The sequence below is a fragment of the Ochotona princeps genome, chromosome 2 (assembly GCF_030435755.1).
Source record: "Ochotona princeps isolate mOchPri1 chromosome 2, mOchPri1.hap1, whole genome shotgun sequence".
In the NCBI taxonomy this organism is placed as follows: domain Eukaryota; kingdom Metazoa; phylum Chordata; class Mammalia; order Lagomorpha; family Ochotonidae; genus Ochotona; species Ochotona princeps.
Genome location: NC_080833.1, coordinates 61855090 through 61878684, shown reverse-complemented (window position 1 = coordinate 61878684; position 23595 = coordinate 61855090). Strand labels below are relative to the sequence as shown.

At 39.6% G+C, this 23595-nt stretch overlaps 1 protein-coding gene across 2 annotated transcripts in view; it reads right to left on the bottom strand.

Annotated features, from left to right (window-relative positions):
- Nucleotides 1-23595, bottom strand: part of TNNI3K (TNNI3 interacting kinase) — a 281015-nt gene that overhangs the window by 39393 nt on the left and 218027 nt on the right. The window contains exons 22-24 of one of the 2 annotated variants that reach the window (XR_009244475.1): nucleotides 14900-14959; nucleotides 11452-11621; nucleotides 573-710 (exon numbers count right to left, since the gene is read on the bottom strand). Coding sequence is in view for 1 of the 2 variants with exons in the window: in XM_058658087.1 (XP_058514070.1) it covers nucleotides 11452-11621; nucleotides 14900-14959 (230 nt within the window). In the remaining variant the exon portion in view is untranslated. The remainder of the gene's footprint in view (nucleotides 1-572; nucleotides 711-11451; nucleotides 11622-14899; nucleotides 14960-23595) is intronic. The other variant, XM_058658087.1, reaches the window with a different exon arrangement.

The window sequence follows — 23595 nt, the reverse complement described above, 5'->3', positions numbered from 1 at the left end:
TGTGAAATCTGAGCCTCGCTCAGCACTGCGGACAGAAGCTCTGCAGGTCCCCTCTGCTTTGTCAACTAACTCCTAGATGGCGCTGGAGAGCAAGGCAACCAACAGCTGCTAACATGGTTGCTTTTAGGTCCACATCAGTTGAAAGGCAGGTCTTCCACAGAGCCTTCCATTACATTTCCGCTCAGGTTGTGCTCGGTTTTGATGATTTATAGGACCTTAGAAGCATGAAATACAGAGGGCACTAACAATGGATTCATAGTCTTGCTTTCACGTGGGGATTTTTACATATTCCAACCATCCTGGGTAGAGCAGCCAAGGCTCTGATGAAGAATATTATATATGGAGAAAGGGTGGTGCTTGTTTTCTGTGCCGTTATGTAAATAGTTTTATTCTCCTGTATGACCCCTCTCCGTTGTCTTTATTTTTCTGTGTATATTAGGTGACGTTCAGGGACATAATCAATAGGTACACCATGCACTTTGACATCCTCACATCAAGCTGCAGCACAATTTTTCTGTATCTCATGATATGAAGAAAGTTTATGCTTTTGTTAAGGAGACAAATTTGTGTACCTCAAGAAGATTTGAGCTTCAAAAGAAAGAGATAAAAGGCAGCTGATAAGCATCATGGCACTTCCTTAGATTTCAGCTTTTCTTCTTTGGCTTTTATATTTTCTCATTGTAGAACCTTTAATGAGCTTGATGACTGACCTTCAGTAAGTAAATGTCACAAAAATTACATTACTTGAAGTGATAATGATCCTAAAAACTTATCCTGTCCCTAGATTTAGGCAAGCACCATCTTATTTCGCTAATTACACAAACAAAATGAGCAAGGCTTAGGAACCTTAGGTTGCTGGGCTGGAGTCACTGCTAATAAGACAACCCTTTATACAAGCTTAGAAAGTATCACTGAAGTGTGGGCTGGATATCAATGTGATGCTCCAGTTAGTATCAAGGTTGTTTGGAAATCTATAGATACTTCATTTAAAATCAACAATCTGGTTAAGTAAACACATATTCAGAAAGCAAGAGATGCTATCTTTTTGTTGTGTTCCTAAATGGACAGATCTTAAAATCACTTTTATACAGAATCAGCTATATAAAATTCCTTACTGTGGGTATGAGTGAGAAAGGACAGTACTTCTCTTCATTTCCTACATGAGAAAACTCATGAAGCTCATTACCAAAAAGTTAGGCTCTTTGTTGTCCCCAAATGTTGGTCTTCTCCCACTCACCCTTTCCCTTTCTCTATCTTCAGTGAATGCAATTGACAATTTTAGCAAATGCTGCATTTTTTGAAGGGATTAAAAAAACCTTAGCTTTACATTGCACTTAATTTGATAAATAATAATAACAGTGACAAAAATAATATGGGCATTATCTTAAAAATTGGTTCACAACTGCCAGCTGGAAAATCCCCAGGTAGACATTTTTTTCTTTCATGTCTTATGTTTAGAAATGTGGCCAGGGAGTCAAACTAACTTTGAAAGACATGATTGAGGATGTTAGAGAGGCAAGGATGGTTCAGGACATGTTGGTGGATAAGGATGCTGATGTAGAGTTGTTGGGTTCAAATTAGGAGCATATCAGCTCAGGTGGCTGACTAGGTCATTGGGAATTATAAGCAAAATTAAAACACTAGTGTCACAATTAGAATGAAAAGGGACAGTTTCTCTGCGATCAAGGAATAGGTTGTCCATACACTAAGACTACACTAGGATCTATTGCAAATATGAAGAATTTTAGCAGGGCCAACTTTGTTGGTTCCACCTGTGATGCTGACATGCAGTATGAATTCTAGTTCATGTCCCACTGCTCCACTTTCATCTCACACCCCGAATAGTCCAAGTGTTTGGGCCCTAGCAACCTATGTTAGAGAGGTGCAACATGCTCCCAGCTCCTTTGACCTGGTCCAGTTCTGGCTGTTGAGTCTTTCTGAGGAGTGAACCAGAACTCACTCTCTCCAGGATTTGGTGCCATGACATTGCACGCTAAACCTCTGCTGTGGCACCAGCATCTGATATAGGTACCAGGTAGAGTTCTGGCTACTTCATTTCTGATCCAGCTGCCTGCTTACGTGTCTGGGAAAGTAACAGATGGCCCAAGTGCTTGTGTCCATGTAACCAAGTGGGAGACTGGGAAGAAGCTCCTGGCTTCAGACTGGCCATTTATAGAATGAACAGTGGATGGAAGATCTCTCTCTCTCTTTCTCTGTTAATATATTTGAAATAAAAATAAGAAAACCTTAAAAGAAAACTCCCTCTCCTCTCTCTGTCTCTCTCTCTCACTCTTTCTCTCTTTGTGTGTGTGTTTAACTTTGACTTCCAACTAAATAAATCTTAGAAAACAAAATTCATTGGGAGGTAGTTCAGTACCTAGGATGGCTTTCTGCTGATTATCCTTACCTAAATTTGTAAGGCAGGTTCAAACATTTGACAACGTCTAGTTTCAGGAGCAGCATGATACAATAGAAACACCAAAACACAAGCCTAGGTTCAAATATTAACTACATTTTCAAGTCCATAGTTTCATGTAAAATATAACCTTGAGTGGATCCATGTATAACTCCAAACACAGGCAAGTTTTGAGACTTAGGTATTACTGCATCTATTGCATTAAAACTTTAATTTGAAGTTTCAATGTGGTCCTGAATCAGTAGTGTTCTTAAGCAACCAGCAAGATCAAAAGCAACATAGAACAAATGAAGGCAAAAACATTGCCAGAGATAAATGCCCAAGAACATACAAAATAATTGCAAAGGGTATGCAACTTCTGGAAATGAAATAAATATTAGAAAGGAAGTGAATTACAAATGCAACAGGGTGAGCATTTGTCCTGTCTTTTACAGACTCACTCAGTTGGTGTGACTGCATGCCACTTCAGAATGCTTGAATGGGAGTCCTGCATCCATCCTGCATTCCACTGTCTTGCTAAGGCGAGCCCTGTGAGTCAGGGCACTCTATGAGGCAGGAAATAATGGAGCAAGTATTTCTGTCCCTGCTACACATGTGGGAAATCTGATTTTCCACTTCTTGGACATTTACACAAAGGAGGTGGTACATGGGGGGGAGAGTAAATAATGGAAGGGGAGGAGGTAAAATGAAAAACCCATCTATAACTCCTAAAAGAGAAAATAAAGAAAACGTTGTAAAGATATATTCAGAGAGTAAGTGGCTTAGAATTATTAAACATTTATGAAAAATGCCAATCCCCAGATTTTAGGATTCCAATAAATTCCAATCAAGAAAAATGAAATCTAATTCATACTTATGTTCGATGTAGTTGAATTGCAGAATTCTAAAGACAAAAGATGGTGTAAAAATAGAAGGATTGATTGCAAACAAATCATAATTCGTAGTTAAAATTTTAACAATAATGAGAGTAACAATTATGTGGGATGATATTTAAAAGATGGAGGAGAAATAGAATAAAATATCTCAACATTTTGTAATCAATAAAAATTTTAAGTCATTAATTTTGATTTGAAAAGGACAGAAAGACATAGATCTCCACCTGCTAATTCATTCCCCGAATGTCTACGATGGTTGAGAATGAGTTAGTTGTAAGCAGAGAGCCAGAAATTCCAACTAAAGGGACCCAGCTATTTGAACCATTGCCCGCCACTTTGCAGGATTCACATTAACAACAAACTGGAGCTATAAGTGGAATCAGGATACAAACCCAGGCACTGTAATGTAGAATGTTGGCATCCTGAATGGCATCTTAATTCTGTTCCAAAGGCTTGCCCCAGATGTCTTTTTTAAATAAAGAAAAAATAAAACAGAGACGCAATATCATAAATACATCAGATCTTTTAATATTAATCTTTGGCTATAAATATCTATAATCAACATCTATTTTTGTGGGAAATGCAAGCTAATTGTAAAATATACACTGAAGTAAAAATTCAAGAATAATTAATCATAGTCAAGATGGAACATCTAAAGCCTTTTGATAATGCTCCTTTAATTAAAATTATCGCCTATTAACACACAATTATATGAATATCAATGGAACAAAATAAAGAAAGCAAAAAGGATCTATCTAGATGTGGTTCTTTAATATAAGAAAGAGCTATCATGGAAGGTCAGCTAGGAAGGAAGGATAGGTAACTTCACAATTGGTTTCTTTTCTTTTCTTTCTTTTTTTTAAAATTTTGTTTTATGACACAGTTTCATAGGCTCTGGGATTCCCCCACCCCCTACAACAAGCCCTCCCCCCATGAAGGAACCTTCCACATTGTTGCAGCAGTACAGTTCAAATCCAGTCATGATTCCTTCATTGCAAGCATGTACCATGCATAGAGTCCAGCATCTTATTGTCCAAGTAAATTCAGTGGTTTCTTGGGGAGACCATCCCTGGTCTGAAAGTAGAGCTGGCAGAATATCATCCCCTCCAATGAAAAGCCACAACATAACATCAACAACAATTTACAACATTATGGAGTTAATTGAAAAGGTATTGAGTGACCAATATGTTAGAAAATGCAAGTTCTTAACCACATCCTGTGACTACTTCATTGACTTTTGAATTTTAGTTTATACACAACCTGGTCTAAGTCAGCTAAATTAACAGTAGCATTTCTTTGTTACTGGGACTTCTAAATGATGCCTTATAAAATCCCCAAATCCCTAGGTTGCATTTGAGACTATGAGAGTGACAGTGTTGTGGGATGGGGGACCTTTTTCCTACTCGGGATGGTTTGGGTATTCCTAACATCCTTCATGGGCCATACAACATTATTAACTTAAAAGTTAGCCTTCATTTATTAAATTTCAAGTGCTGCATATGTTTTCCTCAGCAGGTCCAGACCAAACGATTTCATGGACTTTTTAAGTCCATGGGCATGATGATCCCCACCCCTGGTAGAACCACTGGACAATACAATAGAAATGTGTATCACTGATGCTTCAGACTCCAGGCCAAAGCAATTTGATTTGGTTTTAGAAGAATCATTGAAGATTTTGGTGCAAATAATAAAAGCTCTACATAAGTAAGATAGACAGTAGAGGGTTACACCAGTTAAAGTTTGGATAATTGGAACATGAGATAAGATAAAGTTACAGTGCTGCAAAGGCTCAAAAGCAGATGGTTAAGGTGGGATATATGGACTGGAGGTCAACTCCAGTGTGCATGTGTTTGGCACTAAAAGCTGTGTATTCAAAAGAGATGTAAGGAACTACAAAAATCCCTGAGAGAGTAAGCAGCAAAGCAGGAGAGTTTAAGGTGGTCATGAGTATGATGTTTAAATTGCTGATTGTAGTCAGTAGGCAAGGGAAACAAGCAGAGAATCAAGAAAAGCTTTGAGTCGAAAGCAGCATTTGATTAGGAGCATCAGTTCCGTGGCATTATTCTGTTACTCATTTTCTCTATCCCAGAAAAACTACACAAAACTTCAATGTTGTAAGTAATATTCAACTTCCAAGAGCTGAATCATTTTCTTAGTGCACTAGGCAAGCTTTTTTATTAAAAAAAAAAAAAAAAAACACCCTTTGATCAACTGCTATATAGTGTGAAAGGTTAATTTGAAATGTTTCTGTTTTACCGTTCCAAACCTTAGATCCCTGCTTTTTCCTTTTTCTCCTGGACAGCGAACTGGGTCAGAGTATTCTATTTGCAGAATCCATACCCACACAAACACTAATTGGTTTTCACATCTGAAAGGTTGTATATCACTTTGTCACTTCTAAATTTACATGGTAATCCATGTACAAGATCAGAGATTTCCTACCCTGTGGGAGGAGTAAGTGCCACATGCTTAGTTTTCTAAATATATCTAGAGACACATAACATTTTAAAACAGGCACATCTTCTAGAGTGCCTTTCTCAAGCTCAGATTTTTACCCATTTGTGGCTTGGAAAGGAAATAGTGAATTGCTGTTACTGTGACACAATTTCCCATCTTAAAAATTATTCCATGAAGGAGAAATAATCATTAGAAGCAAACATGGCAATAAACAACCAAAATCCTCATCAAATCAAGCCTTGCAGGACTCCAACTTATAACCTATAACTTCAAAATGAAGAATTGAAAATAAATGTGCCATTTTTAGGATACTGTTGAGGCTCCCCAGGTCAATATTAATAAGCATTATCACTGTTTCAAAGTCATTGTGTTGCACTAAAATCTATACATTAATTGCATAATTGAAATGAGTTACTAGAAAGGCCCAAGTCAGAAGTTACCAGTACATTGCAAGGACTGTTGGGTGATATCATACAGTAAATCAGTCCTCTTGGGTTGCAGCAGTTATTCCAGCTGTGCTGTCACCTTCCTCTTCCACTTACCAATCACACCTCGTTTCCACAGAGTGGCTGGCTGGTTAGTATCACAGCATTTCTTAAAGCGGATTTCTCATACCGTGATCACCTCAGAAACTTTTAAAAAATTTTGATGCCATGATGCCATCCCCTGGGATTTGGTTTACTTGATCTTGGGCAGTGATACTTGTAAAAGCACCCCTGGATGAATCCAATGGGAAGCTAAACCCGAGAAGTGCTGTCATGAAAGTTGTTAAACTCGTAGCCTTGCTATACTTGGTTTATCAATTCTTATTTCCTTGGGCTCTTTGACTTCAGGAACCTATTGATTACTCATCTCACTTCCTTCCTCTGCCTTTATACACATGAACTGAAAAGGCAGGCTTGGAGGGAGTAGCCAAGTTCTGTCTTTGATGAACTTTCGGAAGAAATTGGAAGGAGTCCAGCAGCTACAACTATTGGCAAAATATAGAAAGGTTCTGGAATGTGACATGCCTGCATCAGGGAAAGTCAGAAAGCACTGGTGAGTTCTGGATGAGAATTCCAACTCTGTGTCTGACTTGCTTTTCTTTAACTTAGGGAAGTTTCTTACCCTCCCTGAGCCTCAGTTTTCTTTCATATATGAAAATAAGAATATCTGCTTCTCATGGATTAAATAAATGACTACTCAAAATATTTAAAATGGCATTCAGCATTTAGTAGATAGTGATTTAGTAAAGATAATAGAGAAAATATTTAAAGCCTGTTCACTGATTATGTCCCATGTTAATAATAATTACCATTTATTGAGCCAATTAATCCAATTCCTTATCTACTAAACAAATATTCATCACTTACTGACTTTCAGTAATTGTACTGTTAGATACCAACGGTGTGGTAATGAATAAAACAGACATGATTCCATCTTGGTACATGTTACAGCTTACCTAAACGCTTTATTCCTAAAGTTAGATTCCAAGCAGTACAAACACGGAACTTGATGAAAGGATCCTACAACTAACTGAACTTCAATTCACCCTTGGAGCAAAAACATGGGAATGTGCTAAACTGTTAAGACAAACTTACATTTAGTAGATAGACAAATGCTTATCGGAGTTCTGTAATCATTCTGGAGGGTCGGAGGGGTATAAAAACCTTGAGTATTGAAAGGAGTAGCTAAAAATATCTTCTTATTATTATTTTTATCAATAGTGGTCTACCTCTCTTGAGTCTTAAAAGTAGGAGAAGTTTTGCTACCTCGTTATAATGATTCCAGGGGATGTATTATTTTCTGTGTTTTAAATATAATATTTAAATAAGTTAACAAAGGCTACTGAGCTTGTTAAATGGCAAAACCAAAGCTGAAACTTGGATCTGTTTCTATAGTGTATCAGCTAAACTTCTGTCTCAAGCCTGCAAAACACAAGGGACTGCTTTAGAAACATTAAAATCTGACTGTTCATAGAAGTAATTTAAAAAGCCATGAGTAGAGAATAAGAATGAGGGATGGAACTAGAAGACAGTGATGTGAACAAACAATTTAATCTTGTCTTATGTGCTCCTTATAAAATGATGTGAGACACTGAAATCCAATAAAGCATTGTGTCCAGTTTGCCTGGTTATCAATCAAAGCTGCTGATACTTAACTTCATGACATCCCATAGATTAAAGGCTTCGTGATTCAGTCCCCCCATGTCTTCATTGCTGCAACTGCAACACTAGTTAGGCCAGGAAAATAATAAATATGGCTAAAAAGTAGCTATAGAATATTTTACGTATTGTATGATAACTTTTCTAACTGTAGGTATTCTTCCCCACCTTCAAGAAATTAAAGCCGCTACTTTGACAATAGTGTGTGTATATATGTGCGTATGTGCACATGTGTAATAAGACCTATAATGCAATATTCTGACATACATACAGGCATGTAGAAGCACAGAGATTTTTAATCAATCTTCTCTGGCTTTCCCTGAGTTGCAGTAAACTTCAGGAAGTATCCATCAGCATACAACATGATTTTCTCTTCTCTCTAGCCAAAACAAGGGCTCATGGCAACTACGTTTATCTTAATGGAACATGACCCTACCCACATTTGCTTAGATAGGAAAAGGCAATTTATTTCAAAATGGTCAATCACAATCTCATTTGTGAAAATTGTTTTTTAATATCCTTTGCTATGTGACTTAACAATTCTTTCCCTGGAGATCAAAGCTAGTTTTTTCTCCCTGTTGACATTAGACTTTCCTATGTGACTCATCAGTGGAACACCAGAGCTTGAGCACGTTCCCATGAGATTGGACTTTGCACATATGAGAAATGGATAGATACTTATAGTTAGATTTCCCCCAATTTGTGATAAAGTATTTAGCAGAAGTATTGTGGAAAGAGATGGCTGATGTATTTCTTCTTGAATCTTTGCAATTAGCTGAGAAATAGAGATTTATTTTGGCACTGGGACATGTAAACGGAAAGCTCTTCTATAGATGTGAAACATAGTACAAAAATTTTGCTTTTTCCGATTTATTCTTCTGCTTATTTTTGGCTTTTTCCTTGCATTAAAGTTCATCAAACATAAAATTAATTATTTTAAGGTGATCAATTCAGTGGCAATTAGTGTATTAAAATATTTCATCAGCAGTACTGCTGCCTAATTAAAATCTTTTTTGTTATCACCAAATAGCCATTTGATAGCCATTAAACAGTTAGTCCTAATTTTTTCCTCAATCTGCTCTGTGCTTTTCAGGATTTTTCTACTGCTATGGATTGGACTATGGCTCCATCTCAACATCCATGTCTTTCTTTAACTGTATGTGGTTTGTTTGTTTACTTATTTATCATCTTTCAGCTCATTTCTAACATGCTTATTTACTTATTTATCATCTTTCACCTCATTTATAACATGCCTAAAACAGTTATGGTTATACCAGTCAAACCAAAGCCAGGAGTCTAGAGCTCCATTAGGCACACTCATGTTGGTGACAGGATCCTAGTACAACTACCCTCACTGGCTTATTCTCAGGTATAGTCATAAGAAACTGTGTTGGAATTAGAGGCCAGACTTGATCTGAGGCCCTCCGATACTGGGTGCAAGTATCCCAAGTAGTGCTTTGACTTGCTTAGCTGCAGCATCCTATAAAACAGACAGGGCTTTGAGGAAGTAATTAGGGTGAAATGAGCCATAATAGTGGGTCCCTGATCCAAACTGACTGGTGCCCTGATAAGAAGATAAAGAGGCACCACAGCTCTTTCTGTGCCATGTGAGAACAGAGAAAAGGCGGACTCTCAGAAGCCAGAAAGAGAAGCCTCACAAGAACTCAATCTTGCTGGTACCCTGATCTCAGACTTGTAGTCTCACGAACTGTGAGGAAAGACGTTTCTTTTGCTTAAGCCATTGAGTATATTGTATTTTGTTCTTTGTAAAATGCCTGTTACAACTATTATGGATATTCATATAAACATGATCATATAATATGTGACCTTTGTGTCTGGTTCTTTTATTTGGTATTCATTCAAAGCTCTTCCACACAAGGCTAAATAGTATTCCATTGTATAGATATCATATTTTGCTTATTGATTCCTATTCTGATGGATGTTTGTGCCGTTTCCATCTTTAACTATTGTGAATGGTGCTACTATAAACAGCTGAGTACAAGAATCTGCTCCCCATCAGTCACCACCTTAACTGCATTTCTCATTCACCCAGGATAGGGGGATTTAGAGAACGTCCTTATTGGCATCTTCACAGAAGCATTTTGTAGAAAGTGTAGAAAGTGAGATTGACTGTTCTTTGGCTTCACTGATTAGCAAATGGCCTGCCTTGCGATTGTGACTTTCTACGAATTGTTTTGCCAATATGAGCTGATATGCCTTGCTTCAATTCATGCCAGTTCCAGCAGCTTCTTGCACCTTTGCTGCCTTTGGCCAAGTTGGAAACATAGTGTACTAAGCGTGCACTAAAACCTAACACCACTGATTGTCCTCTCGATGGACTCTGTTCACTTGTCGTCTAGAAGCTAGTGGAGTTTTACCACAGAAAGTCGCTGGAAGATAACTGCCTCCTCTACCACAGTTTTGTCCTGCGAATTTATGGCAGGTTTACTTGTGTGAGTTGGTGGTTGTGTCTTTCGCATAATGGGAGCCATTGAAAACACACTCCAAAGCCCTTGATTTACATTTATCCAGACTCCAGAGACCTGTCCTGACCCGCTTTTCCAAACTGGAGTGTCTCGGGTATGGGGAATTACTCATTGCACATGGGAGGGAGGATGACGTGGGTAATGTGGACATCATGTCCTATCAAGTGTTTTTTATTTTAACTCTTTAAGTAGTAGATGATATACTTCCCTCGGGACAAATCATGGGACTTGAGTTTTCTCCTACTTCTGTGAGTGAAAATGAATATGTCTACCTTTTTAAATAAATATATTAGAACATATGGACTCAGGAATTACTGTAACTGGAATTATTTCCTTGGGAGACCATACTCTTGAGCTATGAGGTTGCATCTGCCAAAACCACTTAGAATTCCTCTTTGAGGTTATCTTTGAAGTCATGAAAGGAAAGTAGACCTCGCAACTTTGTAGTGAGGCTTCATTGTTAATCCTTCCCACCAAGTGCTGAGGTTGTGCCAAGTTCCATCACCCATTTTATTAATCAGATTTGTTTTCTAATACTCTTTAGCCATTAAATCACTTTAAAAAAATTTACTCTCAGATGTACACATACTTGCTGACATCAAGGAAATTTACAAGCTGACAATTTCCAGAGAGGTTTCTAGATACGTTCGTAGTAAGGTCAGCTTCCCTGAAATAAACACTCTCCTTCCAAAGATGACTGTGTTGAAGGCAACACCATCCAACAGGTTCCACCAGACCCATACCATTCTACTGCAAATGTAAAGTAGGTATCGAATCAAATGATCACATTTTTCCATAATCTGTTTAGGCATGCACTAGAATATAACACAATGGACTGTCTCCATCCAGGTCTTCCATGTGTATGGAAGGGACCCAAGCACTTGAACCGTCATCTTTTGCCTCCCAGGATGAGTTAGAAGAGAACTGGATCAAAAGTCAAGTATTTGTGACTTAAACCAGGCATTAGAATAATGGGATGTGAATAATCCAAGTGGCAGCTTAAGTCACTGCACCACCATGCTTGCCTCTGGAATCCAGCTGTAGGGTAAGGCAGTTGCTAGATGACCACTCACCTTTGGTTCCAGGCAGCATAGGACCTTGCATTTAAAGCATATTCCAACTCAAAACGACTCCGTAGAGCAGCCACATGGCTTCGGCCAGGTCCTCCCCGGCTCATCAGGCAGTCAAAGGATGAGGAAGGTGAGAGAGACCCGCTGCTATTACTTGATGCAGGAGACATCAGCTAAGGGAAGGAGGAGTAGTTTGAATCACTTAATAAATCCAGTAGGTGTAAAGGCACAAATAGAATATGGATATAATTTAACTTTCTATTCCAGGATTCCTCACACTTTAATTTCTATTCATCACAGCTTGCTTCTGGCTTTTCATTTCAGCCTCTGATGGCAACACCTGGCTAGCTTAATTTATTTTTTTGACCTACTTCTATGTTGAGAGCTGGCTGTTAATCTATGCTCTTTCCAAAAAATCAGCAGGTCCAAATCAAATTCATAAAGTAGATGTTTAGGAATTATTATTCAATGATCAAAAGATTCTCCACATTCTTTATGATGGCAATATGATTATGGCACATACCCTTTCAATATAGCTAAAATTATTTCCTTTACATAAAATGGATTTGCATACTTTTCTAAGGATACATCTATTTTATGTGATAAAAGAGTCTTTAATGTCTGAGTAGTGTTCTGCCATAGAGAACTAGGCCAATTCCTTTGCCACATGATAGTTCTTCAGATGCTTAAGAACAGCTGTTAGACTCACACTAATTTTCTTTTCCTTTGAAATAAGAATCCCTGGTCACTCTAACAGGTTCTCACATAGCATTATGTTTAATTCATTCACCATTCTAATCATTTTCCTCTCAAATGCATTTTTAATTTTAATTATTTCTTCTTTAAAAAATTCTTTATTTTGCAAAGTCAGATATACAGAGAGGAAGAGACACAGATAGGAAGATATTCCTTGTGATGATTCACTCCCCAAGTGACCACAACGGCCAGTGCTGAGCCAATCTGAAGCAAGGAGCCAGAAACCTCTTTCAGGTCTCCAACGCAGGTGCAGGGACCCAAGGCTTTGGGTCAGCCTCAACTGCTTTCCCAGGCCACAAGCAGAGAGCTGGATGGGAAGCAGGGCTGCTGGGATTAGAACCGGTGCCCATATGGAATCACGGTGCATTCAAGGAGAGGACTTTAACCCTAATTATTTTTTAAAAGGGTTGGAACAGTGCACAACTGGGTACTGTTTGGCCATCTCAGAAAAGGAATGATAATGCTTCATTTTGTAACCAGGCTGGCCTTTTGTACTGTACTTTCCAATAGGTTTATTCTTTTCATTTGTGAGTCAGTGACTCTCTCTCCTCCTCTCTTTGTCTCTCTCTCTCTCTCTCTCTCCCTCTCTCTCTCTCTCTCTCTCTCCCCCAAACAGAGATAAAGACAGAAACAAAGACAGAGAATTGGTGGGCTGATTCATTAGTTCACTATCCAAATGCCTGTAACAGCCAGGAATGGGCCTTGCTGAAGCCAGGAGATTGGTATTAATTTCAGGTCTCCTATGTGGGTGGCCTGGATCCCGATATTTGAGCCATCACCTACTGCCAGTGTCTGCATTAGTAGGAAATCTGAATCACAATTGGATCAAGAACTTGAATCCCCTGATACAAGATGCCTGCAATTCAACCAGTGGCATAACCATGAACCCTAATACCCAACCTTCAAAAAGTTTGTTATCCACTAATATTCATGATATTCCTCTACTATGCTGATCTCATCTGATGCTTTTACTGTTACTTCAAAATTCATTCTGCCATGTCAAGCGAATTTTATTCTCCAAGATACTATAGAATCTTTCAAATATTTTCTAGCCCTTTCAACTGCAGTATATTCAAATATTGATGAGCGGAGCCCTCTGCACCTATGCCTAAACCACTGACTGAAAAATTGAAGAGAAGGTATAACCTTATGGAATGTGTAAAAGTCCACTTAGGCTCACTCTGGCCCATTACTTAGCACAACCACATCTAGTACAGTCTCCTTCTTCTTCTTTTTTAAGATGTATTTATTTGTATTGGAAAGGCAAATAGAGAGAGAAGGAGATAAAGAAAGATCCTCTGTCAGCTGGTTTACTCCATAAGTGGCTGCAACGGACAGAGCAAATGATCCGGAGCGAGAAGCCAGGACTCTCTTCTGGGTCTATCGCCCTTGGGCAGACCTCAATTGCTTTCGCAGGCCACAGGCATGGAACTAGAAGGGAAGTGGACATGAGCTGGAGTCCATATGGGATCCCAGTGCATGCAAGACAAGGACCTTAGCCACTATGTTATCATGTTAGGCCCCTAGTACAGTCTCTTTACACACTACCCATTTATGAACAGGTTCTGTTATTGTCTGTATTCTGAAATCCAACCTCTGAAGTAATGGGATGTGTTCCTAGGTTAGTAACAATTATTCTGTCCAAACACAACGATTTAAACTGAGAGTACACTACTTATCCCTATTTTCTGTAAGTTTCAGGAAAGAAGAGACACACTAAACTTCTTTAAAAAAATCTTCTTATCCGTAGGCTTTTTGTCTTCTTAAAAAGACTGAAGCAATTTTCTACACAAAAGCCTTACTTTCACAAGTCAGTGCGGAGTTGTGAGACAGAGCCACACTCTGCAGTCTGCAACTACAAACCTGGTATCTTTTCACAATTGACAAGATTGCAGAAATTCTTGGTTGAGGTCTGTTTTTTTAGAAGATAACTTTTCTTAGATGGTTACATGTTAAGACTTAGTTGTGTGTATAGAACGAATGCTCTCCCGTTTTTGTCACTTTCAGCATACACCAATATGTATGTGATCCTGTGTTTATGACATCCCTCACCTCCTCCAAGAGCACAGTGTTGCTTTGGAGAATACACTATTTTTGAATTAGTGCTTATGTTTTGGTTCCCTCGTCTACTTTCAAATGTGATCTTCTGACCAGGTGTATAGAAAATTAAGGCAATTATAAAGAAAATTAAAGCAAACAGCTCCTTGATAGTAAAGGCAGAAAATGCCATTAACCTGATTACAAACATACATCGCGTTTTCAACAACATATGTGAGGTGTGAAAAAACAAACTTCAGCAAGTAAGCTCAGCACTAATTTTAGTGATAATTCTCCTTTTCTATTAAATATAACTAGATAATGGCTTAATATTCTAGCTTATATTTCTTGGCTCGTGGGAGCTTTTTGCAGGAAAACAATTAATTTAAATATGTACTTTCTAATGGGAGCTTATTTTTATTTTCAAATTTTCTCATACCGATATCCTAAGCTGTGTCATTATTTGTTGGAAGGGCCCACATTCACTGACAGTTTACCCTCACCACCTTAGATGCAGTCACTTCTCCACTCTACAGAACTGCTGAATAGGATTTATCCTCAAAGCACCTGTCTGTAATAACCATATCACCTACATTTTCTAACATTGGGGATGCAGAGGCTTTCTTTAAGGACATATTTCATGAGCCAAAGGTCTTACCTCAATATTGCAGAGACATTCTTCTAACTTTGTGACAACTTCAGAGAATTCAGGTCTTCCCTGCAAATAGAGAAAACATTTTTTTTTCCCCCTAAGAATAAAATGGAAGAAACTCTGAATTTTTCAAATTAGGTTTTGGCATTTACAAAGAATGAGATTAACAATAAAGTATATTTTTTATTTAAAATACACTTGTATTGAAGTGTTAATTGAATGTTCATTTGCTGTTCATAGAGGGATGTTGAGTCTTTCTCTGATAAGAGTTTTAAGTCAGAATTTGCAACTACATTTAGATAATAAAATAGTGAAAAAGGTTTAATTAGCTTTGCATTTCTTTAAATGGCAGATTTTCCTCTTCATCATGAAAGAATAAAAGTTAATACTAAGAGCTATTAACTCTCTCATGCCTTAAAATGCCCTCCACATTATGTCCATAGGAAAAAAATTTCTAAAGCTAATTTTGTAATCACTTTCACTTTTGAAAAGACCCTTACAGATTTAAAACTAATGTCAAGACAGAAACATCGTAACTATGCTATATTTTAGAATTTAAGGAAGAATTTTATCTAGAAAAACTGATGTTAAAAAGATTTTCTTCATTGTGAACATCTTTGTGTTAGATGAATTCAATTAAACGAACATTAAATTGTGTTCTTTCTGTATTTCAAACTTTGTTATACAATTGATATAGAAAAATGATTATAGATTGGAGGGAAAATTTCTTGGAATTTCAAAAATGTTGGTCTCTTTAGAAGAAATCATACGCCTTCTTTTGTCAGATCCTAAGGACTAGATATGCTTTCATTTCCCACTTTATGAAACTTTCACTGCCAGGAGGTGTAGAACCCAATTTAACATTCAGGTGCAGTAACCAACTAATTTAGATCTTAGTAGAACAATTTCTTCCTTAATATCTAGCCTTCCCATGAGGACAGTGCTTCCAGAGCCTTCTCAAATGGAAGCTCTTTTCACACATTTTCTGCACCTCTGGGTTGGTGGGGGCTGTAGGAGGTGAGTGAGTGGCTAGTATCATTTTTGCTCTTGCTACTACTTCTGTTTTATTGTCCAATGAATGCCACCAACTTGTAGCTTGTTATTCTGGGTTCTTCTCCCTCATTTTTTGAAGAGTTTAATAACTGTGACTATCAAGGTCTCTAACACCACTCTGTGTGTGTGTTTTTTTTTCTTCATTTTTCCTTGCAACAAGACAGTAGCTTTATCCCTTGCTTCCATTACCTCCTTATCCACACTGAGCATATCCACCCTACTCCCATGGTCACTCACATTTGGCATCATCCCATAGCCCCTGTCTATACCACTTTCTGTCAACACCCCCCATGCCCTCCATCTTTATTTCCAGTCACTTCTTCCAGAATTCTGACTTCAATGTTACTGAGTCCACACCACTACTTCAGAGCCATTTTATCACTTTAAAAATAATATAAAACCCATTTTCATGTGTACATTTTATATGCGCTATGATAGCTATAGTAGATACTATTCCATCTATATTTGCATCTATCCTTCCACTTCCTAACTTCTCCTTATTTCTTTAGACATATTATTTTCTCACTTTCCCCTTACCAATCTTAGGTTTCATGGGCAATCATTTCCAGTGACCACTTGCTTCCATATACCTTAAACTCCATTGGCCTAGCGTGTATTTTATGTACAACTGAAAAAAAAAAAAACGCAGCCTTGTCTAAATTCTTCATGATTGACTTCACTTGGAAACAACCTACTCTTCCTGCAAGCTGCTCCTTAGTGCTGCCCAGGGAGGCTCTGGCTTGTGCACACTACCAGTGGCCATTTTAAACCTCATATCTCTTCCAACCTCTAGCTTTCACCAGTGCATCCAGCTACTAACCTGAATTCAAACCTATATAACCTGCCTTCACTTGTTTCAGTGGATGGACTGGGCTTGTTTCTACTTGTGTTACAGCAGTAATTTTTCTCTTCCATTATTTGCATTTTTGATGTTTCATTTCTATTGTGCAATCCTTGCGAGCATGCAGGCGTGTTATATTTTCTGCCAGCTAAAAAATGAACAACAAAACAAAACTCTTCACTCCTTCAATCTACTGCTGTATTTCTCTTTTCACTTTTGTAGCAAACTGTTATAAAGAATTGTCCAAATCTTCTCTTTCTAATTTTTCTTCTCCCATTTTCCCTCTACCCTAATCAAACTTTCTCTTGCACCACTCTGCTGAAACTACTATGTTAAGAGTACAAACTTCCTTATTGCTAAATTCAATGATTAAGTCTCAATGCTCAATTCACTTGGCACAATATTAAAAATAAACAAGCATTCCTTTGGGTCAAAAATACATTTCTTTTCTTCAATTGGCTGTGAGATTACTATTTTCTCATTATTTGTCCACACTTTTACTAACTACTTCTAAGCCTTCTCTTGGTTCCATCCCTCTTCTGTATCTAAAATTTTGATTGTCCCAGGAATTCATCTTTGAGTCTCTTTACTCCTGTATTTAGAGTTAATTTATTGGGGAATAGTTTGACCTCATGGCTTTGAAAAGTATTTGTGATATAATGCATTTGAAAAATAATTCCCAGATTACTATCTCTACATAGTACTCTCCTGAATTCTAAATTCGTGCATGCAATTGATTGTATTAATAATGTTTCTTATTTCAGTAAATGACAACTCCATCCTTCCACTTAAACAGACCCACAACTATAGCAAAGTTGTTGACTTCTCTCTATGGCACTTGTATCAAACCATCCAGGAAATTACACTGATCCTACCTTTAAAAGTTCCAGAATCTGTTTGGGTCAAGTGGCTTGAATTAGATAAACCTATAGGAATTACCACCATAAACTCTGCTCAAACAGTAAAAGAAAGTAGATAGTGGATAAAAGCAAGAATGGAGAGCAAGTTACTTAGAAAAAGATCATGGAGAAAGTGTCTTATTTTCTAAAACAACATTTAGTCTGAGGTTAAATCCCTTCTGCATCTTAGGAAAAAGCAAAAATTCTGAGAGTTTCTTTGTTTAGAGAACCAGAGGGCACAACTCAGGTAAGCAGTGTGTATTAGTTATTTTTTTTTTCTAACAAAGCACCACAAAATGAGCGATTTAAAACAATGCCTGTTTATGATTTACAATTTCCATGAGTGAAGCTGAGCAGGGCTCTTTGCTGGGAGTCTCATCAGAATGACATGAATTCACGCTGTAACTCCTTCTGAAGCTCAGGGATCTCACCCAATTTCACAGGTTGTTGATAAAACTACTTTTCTTCACGGCAGTTTGAATCATGTCTGTTTTTTTCTTTTCTTTTCTTCTCTTTTTTATTATATTTTTTACAATCTTTGCATAGTTAATCAGGGTAAAAAGGTTCAAGGACTATAGGAAAGTGGGTAAGACTATTATTTCCATATTGTTTCCTTCGTGTTTAAAGGGGGATATTAAGGGAGAAGGCCCACCCAGTTTCCCACCCACCCCAGGTCCCGGATGTAGGGCATACTCCGAGGTTCTTGCTCAAGTGGTTTTGATGGTTCACCAGTTATGAATCGTTGCCAATCTTGCCACTCCAAGCACGATGAGGTCTTTGAAGAATCCACTGATTGACATAGTCCATCATAGAGTCTCCATTTGCCCAGTATTTCACTGCAAACTTATAGCTGAGGTGGTTGATTGACCTGTTCTGTCTTCTGTCTTTTCTTGGTTAGGGTTCTGAGTCCAGCATTTTGATTGGGGTGATCTCCAAAGAAACTTTGTCTGAGGTGTTCTCAGACCAGATTCTTGTATGAACTAGCAAGCACAGGGCCCGGCACAGTCCATCACCCCGATCAGCTGGTGATTGCAATTGCTGGGTTGGTAATGTTTTCAGCCCCGACTTCCACTAGAACCAATGGGTGTTGCAGTCCAGCCTGGTTCTGCCCAGCACATTCTCGGCCCTCGCATAAGCCAGTGTGAGCTGCAGCCTAGTTGGAGCGACCCACAATAACCCCCACCAGGCCCGCCCCTACCCTGGTTTGCCAGTATGTGTAGTAGTAGTCCAGTCTGTCCCACACCCTGTTCGGCTCTCGTACATGTCAATAGGTATTAAAGCTTAGTTCCATCTAACCAGCTCCACTACGCAGCCCACACAGATGCTGTTGGGTGCCTCACTGTCTAGCCACCCTAGCCCCTGTCCTAGTTTTCATGCCCTCCAGTGGGAGTGGTAACCTAAAAGGGAGGAGCCCACTATTTCCCTCCCAGGCCACTCCCACTCCCACTCCCAGATTATGCACTCTCCAGATAGTTCTGTGGTTTGACTTGACAGAATTAGCCCCCAGTGCCAGATCCTGCCAGCTGATGCTGTGGCTAAGCCCAAACAACCCTCACCCACTCTAATTTTGCTTGCACCAGTAGGAATAATCAGCCCAGCCTGGCTTTTCCCTAATCTAGTCCCACATGAGGCGCACAGGTGTTGTAGCCCTGCTTAGTCTGGTCTGCCCCCATCCAAGCTCACGCTCTCCAGTGGGAGTAAGTCCAGCAAGGGAACCACCCTTTATTCCCCTGCCGGCTCTGCCCCCTCTATTCCTAGTTCTCATGCGTGCTGGTTGGGCGCTGTGGTCACATCTGGCACAGGCAACCTCACCTAGGCATTCCATATTTTGCACTGGTTTTTGTCGCGACCGAACCTGGCTTGACCCATACTGTTGTGGTGCTCGGATTTGCCAGTGGATGACGTGAACTGATTCAGCCTAGTCTGCTTCCGACCCATGCCAAATGTGAGTAACTTTCCATGGCCTATTCTGGGCTGTTTCCTATCATGCTTCTTGCGCTTACCTGCCAGGTCTGTGTCCTGCCAGAGGAGTTGCCCAGGCTCCTCCATCAGAACCTCTCCCAATGCCAGATTTTGCTCATACCAGGGGGTCCATGAGCCGTCCCTACTCAGTTCACCTCCTGTCCTAGCAGGAACAGTGGCTTTTCTTGGCTGGCCTTCAACCCAAACTGGTCCTTGCTGTTGGATGTTTCAGCCCAGCCACAGCTCATCCATACCCATATACAGCTCACACATGGCTCGGTAGGGGTTGAGACCTTGCTTAGCCCATCCCACATCTACCCGGGTCCTCCAGGACACCAGAGGGTGTTGGAGTCTGGCCCGGCTCGGTGCATCCAATTCCAGCCCACACTTGTGCCAAGAGAGACTACAACCGTTTCCTGATCAGAACGCAGCCCCCTTGGTGGGAACCTCAACCCAGCTAGGGTTGTCCCCTTAGCTCCCCAACCGGGCCTGTTCTCAGCCGTAGATCATGCGCATGCCAGTGGTTGCTGTGACTCAGCTTGGCTCAGCCCCTCACCTGTCCTGACCTCTGCATTAGACACTGTGGCTTAGCGTTCTTGCCTCCCACAGACCAGTAGGTGCAAGAGCCTAGCTCGGCATGACCTGTGCTCCATCCTGGTCTCTAGTTTTGCTTGTGGGCTAAGGTTTACTCAGTCCTGCCCAGTACATCTCGTTCCATTACCAATTCACACATTGGCCAGCCATTGAAGCTACTATGCCCAGCTTGTCCAACCTCCAGATCTGGACCACATGTTCACCAGCGGGAACTATGACTCGCCAGCGGAATTTCCCAAGTTCCTCCTCTTAATCCACTTCCAGACCCAGTTCTCATACATGCCAGGTTCTGGCGAAGTCTGGCCTTCCATATGGCCTTGTATGAGCTGGTGAATGTTGCACCCTGGCCCACCCCACACCCTATTCAGGATGCACACTTGGGTGCTGCTGCCTTGACCAGTCCAGACTGTTGTGGGTTCCTTTACCTGTGATTGATGGCAGGCTCCTTGGTCACAACTAGCTTAGTCCATTACCACCCCAACTCTTGAGCTAACCAGTGGGGCTAGAATTTCCACAGGGTTTGGCCCACACATCCTCCACAGAATCTACCCCTGGATATGGTTCTCGAGTGCTGGTTAATGTAATGTCCTTGCCTAATGTGACCCTTCTCCTGATTCATCATCATGTCAGGTAACAGGATATGATTCTGCTGGACAAGCCCCGACCCTTAACTTTTGCATGGCCTGGTGTTTGGTGGTCAGCATTGTTCAGTGATTACAAGCTCTTAAAGGAAGAGTTACTGTCATTGGGAATCTTTAGGATTGATTCACATCCCAGTAGTACAGTGGGTTCAACCTGGAGCTACCTAAGCAGCGATTTTAAGAACCAAAACCCCAGAGGTCCCAGATGGGCTGCCAGCAGGTGGAGTCTGACACCAAATGGTGCACTGGCCACCCGGCGGCAGCTCAGCATGTGCACCTGGTGGCTGGCTTCTGGGATCCAGGCATGAGATACCCCGTCCTGAGACCCACAAGCAGCCAGGATGCTGCTGGAAGTTTAAACTCCCAGGCCCAAGGTCGTGCCCCTCACCAATCCCATTCACCGCCCAATGAGGGTGGCGGGTGGGCCTCGGACCTGGCCAGTCACAGAGACTTCCCCTCTCGGTGTACTCACCCCGAAGGGAGCAGCCCCCAGAGCCCAGGCAGGCCCGGGATAGCTCACCACGTGCACATGGTGGCTGGCATCTGGGATCCAGGCATGAGACGCGAATCATGTCTGTTTTCTGACCAACTATTGTTCTGGAGTGACTGCAGGTTGAAGAGCATGCCCAAAGTCACCTTTCATATAATCCTTGTAGGCAGTTCACAACATGACTGTTCACTTTTTTTCACTTCTTCCTCTGTGACAAACCAAGGAATATTCTCTGCATTTAAAGGACTTTCTTGATTAGGTAAGGCCCACTCAGGATATTCTTCCTTTGTCATATGAAGAAACAGGATCATGGGAGAAATGGTAATGCCTATAGGTACTGCATATAATCAAGAAGAGGCCATGATGCATGCCATGGATTTCAGGCAACAAAGCTCTTGTGGCATTCTTAGCATGCTATTTATTCCATTCTGGCCTTGACTTTGAGGGGGAATTTTGGAAGAAGCCTGAGAATCTTTCTAAACTCCACCTAAATTTCTGACTCTGAAGCACACATTATAGTACAAACTCTAAGACGCACAGGTAGGGCTAAAAGGAGCTGAGATTATAACTGTGGCCTATTCAAGTCACTGTTCTAATTATGTGTTCAGACTGGAGGTATCCAACTGTCATTTTCTACCATGGAAATCCACTGAACCATGTAAATGCTAATCTTAAGAAACACAATTTCCTCAGTTGCCTATGTGATTCTTCGAAGTGACTTTTCACTTTTATTGAGATATGCTTTACTCTCCTTTGTGTTTTAGCTAGGTAACACTTTGAAGGGAAGCAATGGTTTATTTATTCTTATACACTTAGTATGCTCCAACATATAGATTTGTTGAATTGCATTATCATAATAAAAATATCCATAAACTGCCATCTTCTCCACCTTAAGTCCATATTATTTCTTGCTTAGACCGTTACAATTTTCTTCCATTTTGCTGCTCCTGTTCTTTGCTTGTTCTGAAGTGCATTCTGAACCTGTAGCCAAAGTACTCATTTGGAGACGTACTTCAGATAAGCAATTTCTCTCTACAAGTTTCCAATTTTGCCATCTTATCTGGGTACATTCATGTGTAAGGTTCACAAAAACATGCAATAATCACATCTACTGCATTTGGTATGTACTCTGAGCTGGCAGAATATCTCTTCCCGTGGACCCCAGTACACTGTGGGGGCCTTTGCAGTTAAAATCCCTCCACCTGGATGCAGTAGCACCTTTATCTTTGCCAAGCCTTTATTCAAATGTGATTGTACCAGAGTTTTAATTTACCCATGATATTTACAAACTACTCAAGCTAATGCCATCTACTTTTTATTGCTTTACTTGTTCTGTAACACTTATCACCAGATGATTGAATACCTGCTTTCATTTGTATGCCCTTCATGAAATGCACACCCATAAAGGCAAGAGTTTGATGTCTACTGCTATATCCAAAGTGTCTTGAGCATGTCTTTGTAGATATAAGGTAATCTACAAATACTTGCTGAATGAATGATAGCTACTAATTTTATTTTTTCTCAAACTATCATACTGTATTGGTTGATCATTTTATGGACATGAAATCCAAATGAAATTAGTGTTTCATTGGATGTCTGAAAAGCATAAAACAGTGTTCAAATTTAACATTTACTATACATATTCTATACTATTTCTATCTCACACAGGAACATGCAGAAAATAACAGAAAGAAATAACTTTTGTAATATCATCAGTAAATTACAGCTAAATTCAAAGCTAGGAGGGGTTTGTGATCTTAATCTTTCATCATGCTTTTTCTCTCTAATTATGGGATATGAATCTGTAAAACCTGAAAATCTTGTTGTAATTATGTTAGAGTCGGTATCTGAGATTAGTTTCTGCATACTAGAAAGAACATTGAACTAAAAGCTGAAAGATTTGGTTAAATACAGCTACTGGCTTTGAGACTGGATGCTTTAAGAACAATTCTGAGCTTTAGTTTCCTCAGCCTCAAACTGAGTTACAGAATAAGAGATCTAAAGAAGACAATGTTTGTGGGAAAGCACTATAAACTATACAAAATTCTACAGGGTAGCTTGCTTTCTTTAATTATCTATACTAATAGGTATGTCCTAGATATGAGTTTTCTGAATTTATACCCAAAATCTTTAAAGTTTTAGTTTAAATCGCATGTGAAATAAAAATACTAGACATTTACTTGCTATGTTGTGAAAACAGGAGAGTATCTTTTAAGGAGCAG